Raw genomic sequence first — 13,074 nt, forward strand, 5'->3', positions numbered from 1 at the left:
CTCCCTGCACTGGGCCCAGGCTGCAGCCTGAAGCTAGCTCTGCATTGCTCTGGGGGCCTTCCTGGTCCTAGCCATCTACCAACATGGCCTGGGGGGGCTCTCTCAAGAGATCGCTGGTGCCCCTTGCTGAAGACAGGACCCCACGATGCCCACACAGTGTGTGACAGGCTTTATCACGATGCTCCTCAGAGCCGTGGCCTCCCTGCTCTGGCTTCCGGCCGAGTGCACGGTGAGCCTGTTCCCCACGGCACGGTCCTGGCATTCCCTGCTCAGCTGATGCCCGGGTGCAGATGGCACCAAGAGCTGCTTCACAGATGCCCACCAGAACGGCTGTAATGCTCAAGCAGCTCTAACCTCAGAGTCGGGAAGACCTGAACACATGTCCCACTTTGGCCACGTCCTGGTGTGTGACCACAGACAGGTCACTGACCCTCGTGCTGCTCCAGCTGGGAGCTAAGCACTTCCTAGAGCTTGGCACAGTGGAGACAGTGCCAGCTTGGCAATCCCTGCCTGTCCCCAGACCCTGCGAGCTGCCGTTAAGGTGAGGACAAGCAGGTACCTGCCCTTTCCCAGCAGACATCCAGGGCTGGGAAGTCCATTACACCTACCCACGCATCCCCCTTCCACTCTGGGGGCAGAGCCGTCATTTATCTCTTTGCAGCCCCTGCCCCATGCTCCCGGTTTTTCCCCTTGGAGTCAAGCAAAACAGTCCCAGGTGCTTCTCCCACATGCCAGAGTCTAAAATCTTTCCCCCAGGTTAGCCAGGAGCCTCAGCCTGGGACTCTTGGCCCTTTCCTCAGGATGCCCTCCCAGTTATTCATTCCCAGCACCCACGGTATCCTTTTTGGGCCCAGGCCAGGACAGGGCAGCCTGGGTCCACATCATACTGCTGACTCCTAGGGAGTCTGCAAAGCCTCCCAGATGGGCACATCTCCCCCATCTGCTATTTGTGAAGAACTATGGAGGTCAAAGGCTGAACTTTTTCTTATTCCAACTCAATTTCCCCTTATTGCTGGGCCCAATGCTCTTGCTCAACAAGACAGTTTTGGAGCCTGATTCCCCCTATCCCTCCCATTTGGCATCAGCTGGAGATGTGCCCTCTTCTTGCTCAGTGTTCGACCAGAAGCGAGTCACTGGGTCCCTCGCCGAGGCTCAGCCTTACAATCTGCCCAGATCACAGGCCTGCATGGAGCAGTCCCTGACCACAGGGATGAAAAGGCTGTGCCAGGCTGAGGGTTTTACTAGGATTCAAGACATGGGCAGCAGAGGCAGCCCAGGGTGGTGGCCAGTGAGTGGGCCCCCAGCTCTGTCTCACACATCCTGACTGATCCTCACCCGCTCAGGGTCCAAGGAGTTCTCTGGGAGTCTAAGCTGCAGGGAGTTTCATCCTATGGGACTTCCCTGGGCCAGTGACTTCCCAGGGGGCTCCCCTTGGGCCCTCTCCTCACCCACCTGACTTCCTCCTCAGCGGCCAGCCCAAGGCAGGCTGACTGTGGTGGGGCAACCCGGGGCTACTCACCTGCTTGTCCAGGAACTCCCGGGTATCCTTCTCAATGTGGCCCTCGTACAGGTTTGTGGTCAGGCTCATGAGGCCTATTTTGGAGAGGCCAAAGTCGGTGAGTTTGATGTGACCCATGGATGTTATCAGGAGGCTGGAGACAAAGAACCAGAGCTGGCTCAGGCCTTCGCCTGCCCCGCCCTGCCCCCAGCCAGCCTCTAAGCCCGGCTCCCAACCCAGGCAGTCTGTTCACAGCCGCCATGCCCAACAGGCAAGAGTCAGCACAGGGCCGGCCCTCCAAGCCACCAGTGCAGAAGCAGAGCGGCATGGGGGGGTGGGGGGGCCCCAGGACAGCTGCCAGACAGCAGAGGGGTGGAGTCAGGGTTTTACTTGTCAGGCTTGAGGTCCCGGTGCACGATGCCATAGTTGTGCAGGTACTCCAATGCCAGCACCGTCTCAGCAAAGTACATACGTGCCATGTCGACGGGCAGCGCCCCGATGTTCTTCAGCAGTGTGGCACAGTCGCCCCCTGCAATGACACCACCCAGGGCCATCACGAGATCCCAAAGATCGGCTATGGCGATCGCCAGCAGCCTGCCTCGGGCCCGCTCTGGGTCGAGTGCAGGACCTCACAAAGACCCATTCCTCAGGGAACAGCAGAAGACTGAGTTCAAACCTGGTCTCAAGCCCTTCTTAGCCGTGGGACCCTGGGCAAGTCAGCGAACTTCTGGCTGCCTTAGCTTCTTCAGCTGTAAAATGGAGATTATAACAGCACCTCCCGCCCAGGGGGCAGGGAGCGTGAAATGAGGCGATGCTTGCTCATAGCCCAGTGCTTGGCATTGAGGAGGCACTATACGAATGTTAGCTACTGGGAGTCAGCTGGGTGCTATGGTGGAGAGAGCAATGTGCCTAGAATCAGCAAGGCCTGAGTTCAAATCCTATCTGTGTGACCCTGGGCAAGTCACAACCTGTTTGCCTCAGTTTCCTCATCTGTAAAATGGGGATGATACAGCATCTGCTTGAAGGGTTGTTGAGGAAACAAATGAGGCCATATCCCTAAAGTGCCTCACACAGAAGGTGCTAGAAAAACACTTCCCCTTCCCACATCAAATGCTGAACACTTTTTCTCAGGCCACATGATCCTTGACCTCTTGGCCTCACTGATGCCACTGTCCACTTGCCTCTCAGAGCCCTGCCCTCCCCTGGTTCTTCTACCTCAAAAAGCATTGCTCCCTGCTCTCAGAGGATCCCGGCTCTTGGGAGACCCCAGCAGCTCCCTGGGCTCATCCAGTTCCAGAAGACTCTGGGGATCCAGTCCTATAGCATCATCCACTGGACCTTTCCTGGCGTCTCAAACTCAATATGGTCCCAACTAAGCTCCCCAGCTCCCTCTTCCTGCTAAGGGCACTGCCAAGGGTCCAGCCAGGCTGGACTGGTCATTGCCCCTCTCCCCACACACAATCTGGCTTCTATCTCCACAATACAGTACAGACTAGTCCCCCTCCCCACCCTCAGGGCCCACAGGCCCTTACCGGCTCTCCCCTGGTCTCCTGAAGGAGCCTTTGGACTAGTCTCCCTGCCTAACTCTATCCTCCCCCTAGGTCCAAACAACCTTGCTGGGGCTGGGCTCACCACGGCCTTGTGTCTGAGGCAACCATCATCTTCCTAGGCTTATCTTCCACAATAGCCCTGACTTAATCCAGGCTCGAGGCAGCTGCTCCCCAGGGTCTACACTCCTCCCACCCCCCTGGCCTCCCCACGTCTGCATTCCCCTCCCCCCTGCGCTCCTCCCCTCTGTGCCCCCCACCCCAGTCTGAGCTCCTCCCCCTATCCCGACCCTACCTTCCACGTACTCCATGACCATGCACAGGTGACGCCGGGTCTCAAAAGAGCAGAACATGCTGACGACAAAGGGGTTCTCGGCAAAGGTAAGGATGTCGCGCTCCACAAACGCCTGCTGGATCTGGTTGCGCAAGATCAGGTTCTGCTTGTTGACCTTCTTCATGGCGAAGCGCTGGCGAGTGGACCTGTGGCGCACCAGGAACACGGCCCTGCGAGGCAAAGTGTGGCCTCAGCCTCTCCGAGCCGCCAGGAGGCAGGGGCTCTGTGCTGGAGGGGCCACAGGGATGTGCCAAGCACTGGAGACAAGGACAAGGAAGGAGTGCATTGGGCACAGAGCCTGGCACGCAGGAAGCATTCGACCAATGTTCATGGATCAACAGATAAATGGCACGACCCATACAGACACAGGGTGTCCCAAAAGTCTCAGTGCCCTCTCAAGCTTTTTACAAGACAACTGGAGGCAGGGCAGGTGAAGGGGGCACTAACAGGTGGGGGAATCAGGAGAAGCTCCAGGCACCAGATACCCGAGCTGTATATAGAAGAGGGAGGACAGAGGGCATCCCAGGAATGGGGGGATGTCCAGAGCAAAGGCCTGGAGATGGGAGATGGCCTGGAAGGCAGGCTAGTCTGGCTGGACTGTGATGGAAAGGTCAGAGCTGGGCCACAAAGGCCTTCAAAAGCCAAGAAAAGCGGGGAGGAGTCAAGATGGCAGAGTAGAAACAGGACTTGCACGTGGCTCTGGCTTCCACCTCCTCCAATTCATGTAAAAAGTAACTCTGAAGAAACTCTGGAGCTACAGAACCCACAAAATGACACAGAGAAGCTAACCTCCCACTGAGGACAGCCCGGCAGGCCAGCAGGAAGGGGCCAGCACAGTGCTCTGGGAGGCAAGCCCAGCTGCACGAGCCAGAGGTTTTAGCCCCAGGGTGGGCCTGACCAGCAGCTGGCTGGAGGGACTTCAGATCACCAGCAGCTGTGGCCGTTTCCAGAATTATCAACACATAGATGCTAAAGACAAAGTGAGAGGTCAGTGCAGTATGGACTTTGGGATCCAGTAGTTCGGGAGAGTGGTCAACCTTTGCCCCAGGAGGAGAAGCAGCTGAAGCGATGCAGCCGCAGCCACGTGGCAGCTCCAGCTCCTGGCCTGCAGAATGTAGGGGGACCAAGCGACCAGTCTGAGAGGTAATCACTCTTGCTTTAACCTGCTTGGATCTGGATTGCAGTCTACAGTGGAGGTCCTGGGATGCATGACCAGCCTGCCAGAGCATGTGGAGGCTTCTGAGAGGGCACCTGATTAATACTTTCGTCAGCTGAAAAAACCCCAGCAATTTGGGACAAAGCTCCCCGTCTGGTAGCAGAGTCCTACTGTGGCAAAAAGCCCAAAAGTCAAGTAATTGAGTGGCAACATGAGCAAACAAGGGAAGCAAAGCAAGCAGAAGAACCCAACTTTACACTACTATTTTGGGGACAAAAAGGATCAAACCATGAAACATGAGGAAGACAACGAAGTAAGAACTACTGCACCAAAAGCTTCCAAGAAAAAATATGAATTGGTTACAGGCCACAGAGGAGCTTAAGAAGGATTCTGAAAACCAAATAAGAGAAATGGAGGAAAAATTGGGAAGAGAAATGAGAATGATGCAAGAAAATTATGAAATGAGAGTCAACAGCCTGATTGAAGAAAATAACACCTTAAAAACAAACTAACTCAAATGGCAAAAGAGGCTCAAAAAGGCAATGAGAAGAATGCCTTAAAAAGCCAAATTTACCAGATGGAAAAAGAATCACAAAAGCTCACTGAAGAGAATCATTCCTTCAGAATTAAATTGGAGCAAATGGAAGCTAGTGACTTTATGAGAAATCAAGATACTATTAAACAGATCCAAACAAATGACAAAATAAAAGGCAATGTGAACTATCTAATGGGAAAAATCACTGACCTGGAAAATAGATCCAGGAGAGATAACTTAAAAATTATTGGACTACCTGAAAGCCATGATCAAAGAAAGAAACTAAAAATCATCCTCCAAGAAATCCTCATGGGGTGGCCAGGTAGAACAGCGAGTAAGAGTACCGGCTCCAGTGTTGAGAAGACCTGGAGATCAAATCCTGGGCTCAGACACTTAGCACCCACCCAGAAACACCTGGCCATGTAACCTTGAGCAAGTTACTTAACCCCAATTGCTTAAAATAAAAAAAGAAATCCTCAAGGAAAACTGCCCTGAAGTTTTAGAAACAGAGGGCAAAATAGAGGTTGAAAGAATCCACCAATCACCTCCTGAAAAAGATCCCAAAAAGAAAACTCCTAGGAATATTATAGCCAGGTTCCGGAATTCCCAGATCAAGGAGAAAATATTACAAGCAGCCAGGGAGAAACAATTTGAATATTGTGGAAACACAATCAGGATAACACGGGATCTGGCACCTTCCACACTAAGGGACTGAAGGGTTTGGAATATGATATTCCGGAGGTCAAAGGAGCTGGGATTAAAACCAAAAATCACCTACCCAGCAAAACTGAGTATCATGTTTCAGGGTAAAATATGGTCATTCAGTGGAATAGAGAACTTTCAAGCATTCTTGATGAAAAAACCAGAGTTGAATAGAAAATGTGACATTCAGATACAAGAAGTAAGAGAAGCATGAGAAGGTAAACAGGGAAAAGAAATCATAAGGAACTTATCGAAGTTGAACTATTTACATACCTACAAGGAAAAACCGTAATTGTAACTGATGAAATTTTTCTCAATATGAGAATAGTTGAAGGGAATAGAAATGTGTGTGTGTATATATGTACATACATACATACATGTCTATATAGGAGGGTATATGGGTGTATGAATACATATGTGAATGTGTGTATATATGTGTACAGGTATACATAGATAGAGGGCACAGGACCAATTTAACAGGAAGGGATGATACTTAAAAAATGATATTAAGTGGTGAGAGAGGAATATAATGAGAAGAGATGGGGAGAGACAGAATGGGGTAAACTATCTCATACAGAAGAGGCAAGGGAAATCTGTTACAATGGAGGGGAAGAACAGGAAGGCAAAAGGGAATGGGTCAGTCTTATTCTCATTGAATTTGGCTCAGGGAGGGAATGACATACACACTAAAAAGGGTATCTCGCCCTACAGGAGAGTAGGGGGGAAGGGGATGAGAGGGGGGATGAAGGAAGGGAGGGCAGGCTGGGGAGGAGGGAAGTTGGAAGCACCCACTTTTGAAAAGGGATGGGATCAAAGTAGAGAATAGAACAAGTGCAAGGTAGGATAGGAGGGAGGGAAATATAGTCAGTCTTTTACAATATATCTACTATGGTAATGTTTTGCATTAGCTACACACGTACAACCTCTACTGAATTGCTTATCTTCCCAGTAAAGGTGGGTGACAAAGGAGGAAGGGAATGAATCTGGAATTCAAAGTTATAAAATCAAATGTTTAAAAACATATATATATATGCGCTATTATTAATATTATTTTACATGTAACTGGGAAATAAGACATACAGGAACTGGGGCATAGAGATTCACCATGCCCTCCTGGAAAGTCGGAGGGGGTATGGGAGAAGATATGGGACAGAGCAGACTGGAGGAGGGGATAGCCAGTGGGATCACTATTTTGGGGTGGTGGGTAGGGGGAAAAATGGGGAGAAAATTTGTAACTCAAAATCTTGAGGAAATGAATAATGTAAACTAGAAGTTAATAAAGCATTTGATTAAAGAAAAAAAGCAAAGAAGAGGAATAAGAGGTAAGAGAGCTTCCAGAGTTTATAGGCAGGGACTCCAGGTCTTTACAGGGCTCAGTCCGTGCCAGGGGGAGGGGGCCTATTACCCGTAGGCGCCATTGCTGATCAGCTTGATTGTCTCAAACTCCTCCTCAGACGGCGTCTTCTTGGGCTGCAAAACAGCCCCTCGGCCCTGCAATGGAAGAGGAGAAGAGAGAGGATGCTTTGGTTCTTCCCCAAGCAAGATGGATGCACCTGCTTCAAGAGGCAGCATGGCAGAGGGAGGCCCGGCAGGCCTGAAGCCGAGCCCTCCTGTGAGTGCCACAGCGCCGACTCCAGCACCCCCAAAGAAGGCAGCACTGGGCTTCTTCATGCCATTCTCAGTGCCTGGCAGAGAGCTTTGTGAACTAGGGTGCTTGGGAAAGGCAGCCCACTCACTCACTCACTCAGTCCTACGAAACACCATTCCCCACCATCTGCCCTCACACACTGAGACAAGGGACATGTGGCAATGCCCCTCATTCTAGCATCGAGTCCCTCTGTGGGCAGGGCTTCATTTCAGGGCCTATGGGAGGGATGGCAGAGCAGCTAGAGTCAGGAAGTCCTGCTTCAGATGCTTACAAGCTGTGTGACCCTGGACAGATAATTCTACCTCTCTCAGCCTTAGTTTCCTCTTTGGTTAAATGAGCAGAGTTGGAGTGAAGTCCCTTTTGTCTCTGAATCTACGATCCCCCTCTTAGCCCCACCCTACTTAGTAAGCTCGGCCAGGGCTCCAGGACAAGGGGGCAGCCAGGGCCACCCAAAGGACATTACCTCAACTGAGTCATCTGTCTCAGGAGTGTCAGGACTGTCATAGCTGTTGAGCTGGGCCATTTCTGAAGAGGGAGAGAGGGTGGGAGATACAGGCTTGAGTGAGAGTGAGGTTCATGTTAGTTCCCAGGGTCCATCCTGACCACAGTCTCCTCTTCAGCAAAGACAGAGCAGAATCTGTTTGAGTCAAGTCTGATGAAACCACACAACCCACTGCCCATGGGAGGAAGCCGGAAACAGCTGAAGACTTCAGCTGTGGACTGCAGGAGATTCCCACTGAGGTGCCTTTTCCTGATCTGGGCAGGATCTGCCCACACACCAGCTGCCCCTGGAGCTAACTTGGGACCTTCCCCACCAACAGCCAACAGTTCTGGGTTCAAGGGAAGAAGGGGAGGCCAGGAGGCACCCATGGTCAAGCCTCCAGCCTAGCTCTGGGAGGGCCCAGGATGCACAGTGACATGAGCAGGGTGGCACGGGGCGGGGGGGGAGGGAGGGTGGCAGCACACATGGACCTTTTTATCCCAGGCCAAGCAGTGTCTGGCTCCCAGACCTGCCAGCCTGCTTGCTGTCCTGGGAGGCGTCCCTCCTGACCGCCACAATTCCTCCCTCCAAGGGGCCTGGCCATCACCTACCAGCAGCTCTCAGCACCATGGCCTGGGACCTGCCCTCTCCCTCCCCATCTTGGGTATCAGCTCCCTGCCTGCCGTTTCTTGTTGCCCCTTTCCAGTTCAAAGGTGAGGAGAGAGAACTTGGAGGCCCCTCTGGAGGCTATTTCCCTGTGCGGTTCAGCTGCAATGACTCCCAAGAACACTCCCTCCTCCCCTCCCCCCACTAAGTGACAAGGATCCCCAGTCAGCCAGCCTCCCAAGGGCAGCACTAGGACCCCAGACACCAGGCCTGCCTGGGAGCAATACACCAAAGCTGCAACTTCTGGGTATCCCCAAGGATGAGGCATCCTTGACACTCGATCCAACTGCTCCCACTCTCTGGCCTCTGGCACTTGAAGACTGAGACTGAGGAGAGGGGGAGGCTGCCTGTAATCAAGGAACTCCGGCTGTGGGACTCAGTCTGCCAGTCCTTCCCAATCCCATGGCTAACAGAGCCTCATCCCCTTATACCTGGGCTTCAGAACTACTGTCTGGTGATGGGAAAAGGCCCTGTCCCTGCCCCGCCCCCTCCACACAACTTGGTCTTGCCCTCGGGAGCCACGTCTCATCCTCAACCTCCAGCTGTCACACAATTTCCATCTCCTAGCTCTCTCTTGTAAAGAGCTGCCCTCAACATTCTGGGGGCCCCAACACCCTGGGCTAGGAGAGAAAGCCACCATGCCCAAGCCCTCTCCCTTCCATCTCTGTGAGGCTCCCGGCACTAGGGTCCACCCCACCAGCCAGACCCTGGGGGTCATCTCCTCCTGTGTCCCCATCTCGTCTTTTTCAGGCATGACAGATGTGTCCCCACGTCCCTCTCTCCTCAGTGCCTGTCCTACTCCTCAGGGGCCTCTATGAGAAATGCTTATCGACTACCTTGACACCTCTCTCAAACAGTCTGACCTCCCAGTCCATCAATTCTTCAACGAGATGGGTCACCAGTACTAGCCAGAGCCCCCTCTGCCTAGGACCACCTCCTGCCAGCTGTCTGCCTGTCCTGGATCTTCCTCTTCACTGTGTGGTCTCCCTCTCTCTGTGTGTATCTGCTCCCCTCGCTCTGGCCTCACCATCCTCCCATCATAGCCTCAGCCTCACACTAACCGCCCCTGTCCCAAGACCAGAGATTGAGGAAGCCTGGTCATCTCCCCTCAGAGCCCTGCTCATGTCCCTCCACCCTGAGGAGCAGGCCTGTCATCCTTCTTCAATTGGTTCTTTCTCCCTTCCCTTCCAGAAGACTGCTTTTCCTCTTAGCCCCTATGTCCCTCTCTCCCACCCGCCAGTCTTCCCTGTCCTCTCCGCCTCCACTCCCAGCGCTGACAACGTCCCCAGTCTGATCCATTCTCCTCCTTGCTGTCTCTAGAAATATGCCCCAAGATGGCCTCCTACCTCAAGCTCTGGTCGTCGGTCTCTCCCTGTCCACCTTCCCTGCTGAAAACAAACATGCCTAGGTCTCCTTCAGCTCACCTCCCACCCCTTTCTCTCTCTCTCTCTTCTCCGATCCACAGCCAAGCCTCCAGAAAATGACCTTCTTAAACTCCAAAATCAGGTCTGAGCAGGTCACCTCCTGCTCCATAAGCTTGGGCAGCTCTCTATCACCTCCAAGATTAAATTCTATGTTTGGTTTTTAAGCCCTTTATAACCTGGTTTTTTTCCTGCCCTTCCAGCCCTCTCCCACTTTACTTCCTTCTGTGCACTTTCCAGTGACACTGACCCCCTGGAAGCCACTCAAACACAAAAACTCCCCCTCCCACCTCTGTGCCTTTGCCATGGCTGTGTCCCACACCTGGAATGCCCTCACTCTTCTCCACCTCCTAGTTCTGATGGCTTCCTTCAACACTCAGGCCAAATCCCAGGTCCTGTTCCCAGCACCTAGCACATAGTAGGCGCTTAATAAATGCCTTTTGAAAGTCATTCCCCAATTGATAAATGATCAAAAGTTATGAACAGGAAGTTTTCAGATGAAGAAATCAAAGCTAGCTATAATCACATGAAAAAATGCTCCAAATCACTCTTTATCAGAGAGATGCAAATCAGAACTCTGAGACCTTAAAAACAGGAAAACGACCCCCACATACAAAAATATTGATAGCAGCTCTCTTTGTGGTAACAAAGAACTGAAAATGGAGGGGTGACTGAGTAGGGTGTGGTATATGAATGTAATGGAATATTATTGTTCCATAAGAAATGATGAGCAGGGGGTGGCTAGGTGGTGCAGTGAATAGAGCACCAGCCCTGGAGTCAGGAGGACCTGAGTTCAAATCCCGGTCTCAGACACTTGACACACTTACTAGCCGTGTGACTTTGGGCAAGTCACTTAATCCCAACTGCCCTCCAAAAAGCAAAAAAAAAAAAGATAAGCAGGCGGACTTCAGAAAAACCTGGAAAGACTTATATGAACTGATGCTGAGTGAAGTGAGCAGAACCAGGAGAACATTGTACACAGTAACAGCCACAGTGTGTGATGACCAACTTTGATAGACTTAGCTCTTCTCAGCAATGCAATGATCCAAGACGATTCCAAAACACTCATGATGGAAAATGCTATCCACAGAGAAAGAGCTATGGAATCTGAAAGCAGATCAAAGCAGACTATTTGCTCTCTTTCTCTCTGTTTTTTGTTGTTTCTTCTTTCTCATGGTTTCTCCCATTGGATCTAATTCTTCTTTACAATATGACTAATGTGAAAATATGCTCAATACAAAAGTATATGTATAACCTATATAAGACTGCACACTGCCTTGAGGAGAGGAGAGGGAAGGAGAAAAAATTTAGAACTCAAAATCTTATGGATGTGAATGCTGAAAACTCAAACTAAAAATGCTTGTTGACTTGCCTTGGCCTTCTGCAAGGGGCCTTGGGGAGGGGGGGGCCCCATACTGGGACCTTCCCCCTCTCCTGTCTAGATTTACAGCATTTCTCCCTGAGGGCAGGGGCCAGGTTTTTGCCTTGCTGAAGCAGGACACCTTGGAAGCAAAGAGAACTAATTCACCATCCCTACATTTTAAACATGACCAACCACATGGAACAGAATCAGAGGCTGGTGCCCAACCTTCGTGTTTGTCTATTGGAACATCTCCTGCATGAGAAGGACTCCCAGGGCTGATGACAGACAGATGAACCACTCACTGCTGCCTCCACTTCCCCACTCAGCCCTGGACCCAAACCGTGTCTCAGCTGCCTCACAGCCTTGGACCCTGTGAGCCCATCCCCCTTCTCTGGGCTCTCCTCATGTGGTCCTCCCCCCAATAGCTTTTCCTTGGGTTCCCTGGTGGGATCTTGGTCCATCTTCCAAGCCCAGTTCCAGACTTCCTCCATCCTCTCACCAGTTCCCTTGGACTTAACCAAGCACACAATTCACAGACATAGAAGGCCAGCCTCAGCCCCTCCCTGGGCTCCCATCTCCCATCCCCAACAGCCCATTTGACGCCTTAGACTGCATGTGCTGAGGGCCCTCAAGCTCCCTCTGTCCAAAACTGGCCCCGATACCTTTCCCCCCAAATCCTCCCACTCCCAGACAGTCCTATCACCGCGCAGGCACCACCGTCCTTCACATCCCTGGGCTCAGGACCTGAGCATCTACACCTCCTTGCTACTCCCTGGTCCAGGCAAGACATCGTCTGTCACTCCCATCTCCCGAGCCTCTCTCCTATCTAAGCCCTTCTCCCCACGCCCCTGGCTGCCCCTAAGTCCCACCTCCCACCCCCCAGCCTCCAGGCTGCAGTGTTGGCCCCTTCCAATCCACACTTCACACGACCACCAAAGGGGTATACAGCTCAATGGCCCAGTGGATGGCACTGGCTCAGAGTCAGAAAGACCTGAGTGAATCCTGTCTCGGACCCTTGCTAGCTGTGTGACCCTGGGCAAGTCACTTAAACTCAGGGCCTTAGTTTCCTCATCTATAAAATCGAGATAACACTAGCCCTCCTTCCCAAGGTTATGTTTGAGAATCCAAGGAAACAACATGTAAAGAACAATATAAATGCTGGCTTTCATCATTAATAATGTGGACCATGTCACTACCCTCCCCGTGCTGACAGGATGACCCACCAGCTTCCTCTGGGACAGGAGGGGAGGCCTCCCCACTTTGATTTCACTGTCCTCCCTCCACAGGCACTGTTATAACCAAGCTTGACTTCTTGCTATTTCCTGAGCTCAACACTCTACTTCCCATCTCTGTGCCTTTGCACTGGCTGTGCCTCCTGCTTGGAAAGCAGCCCCTCCTCCTCTGTCAATACCTCCCCCTTGAAGCCTTCCTTGATGCCCACAACCGTCAGCCCTCACCAGGTCACCCAATTTCCTGGCTTTGCCTCCTCTATGCAGACACTTACCCTCCAGGGGATCCCGAGTGAGGCCCAGCTGGCTGATGATGTAGCGTGGGATGTCACATTTGATCCCCTGGCCTTCCTTGGCGTGACCTTCAGCAGCCTCCAGCAAGTGGTAAAACTCCTCAGGGTCAAACTCCTGGAGAACCGAGGAGAAAGACCCCAAGCACATTTTGGGGCTCATCAATCCCAGCCTCTTCAAAAGAGTAAAGAACAGCAAGTCCC

At 52.1% G+C, this 13,074-nt stretch overlaps 1 protein-coding gene across 13 annotated transcripts in view; it reads right to left on the reverse strand.

The window, feature by feature from the left end:
* Nucleotides 1-13,074, reverse strand: part of LOC138165390 (microtubule-associated serine/threonine-protein kinase 2-like) — a 201,423-nt gene that overhangs the window by 14,206 nt on the left and 174,143 nt on the right. For all 13 annotated transcript variants that reach the window (XM_069093688.1, XM_069093681.1, XM_069093682.1 and 10 more), the window contains 6 exons: nt 12,856-12,988; nt 7,884-7,945; nt 7,178-7,263; nt 3,341-3,549; nt 1,889-2,027; nt 1,520-1,652 (listed from right to left, as the gene is read on the reverse strand). In XM_069093688.1, the coding sequence (XP_068949789.1) occupies nt 1,520-1,652; nt 1,889-2,027; nt 3,341-3,549; nt 7,178-7,263; nt 7,884-7,945; nt 12,856-12,988 (762 nt within the window). The remainder of the gene's footprint in view (nt 1-1,519; nt 1,653-1,888; nt 2,028-3,340; nt 3,550-7,177; nt 7,264-7,883; nt 7,946-12,855; nt 12,989-13,074) is intronic.

The sequence above is a fragment of the Petaurus breviceps genome, unplaced genomic scaffold (genome assembly GCF_028583685.1).
Source record: "Petaurus breviceps papuanus isolate PSGF00001 unplaced genomic scaffold, PetGlider_PUasm1.0 208, whole genome shotgun sequence".
In the NCBI taxonomy this organism is placed as follows: domain Eukaryota; kingdom Metazoa; phylum Chordata; class Mammalia; order Diprotodontia; family Petauridae; genus Petaurus; species Petaurus breviceps.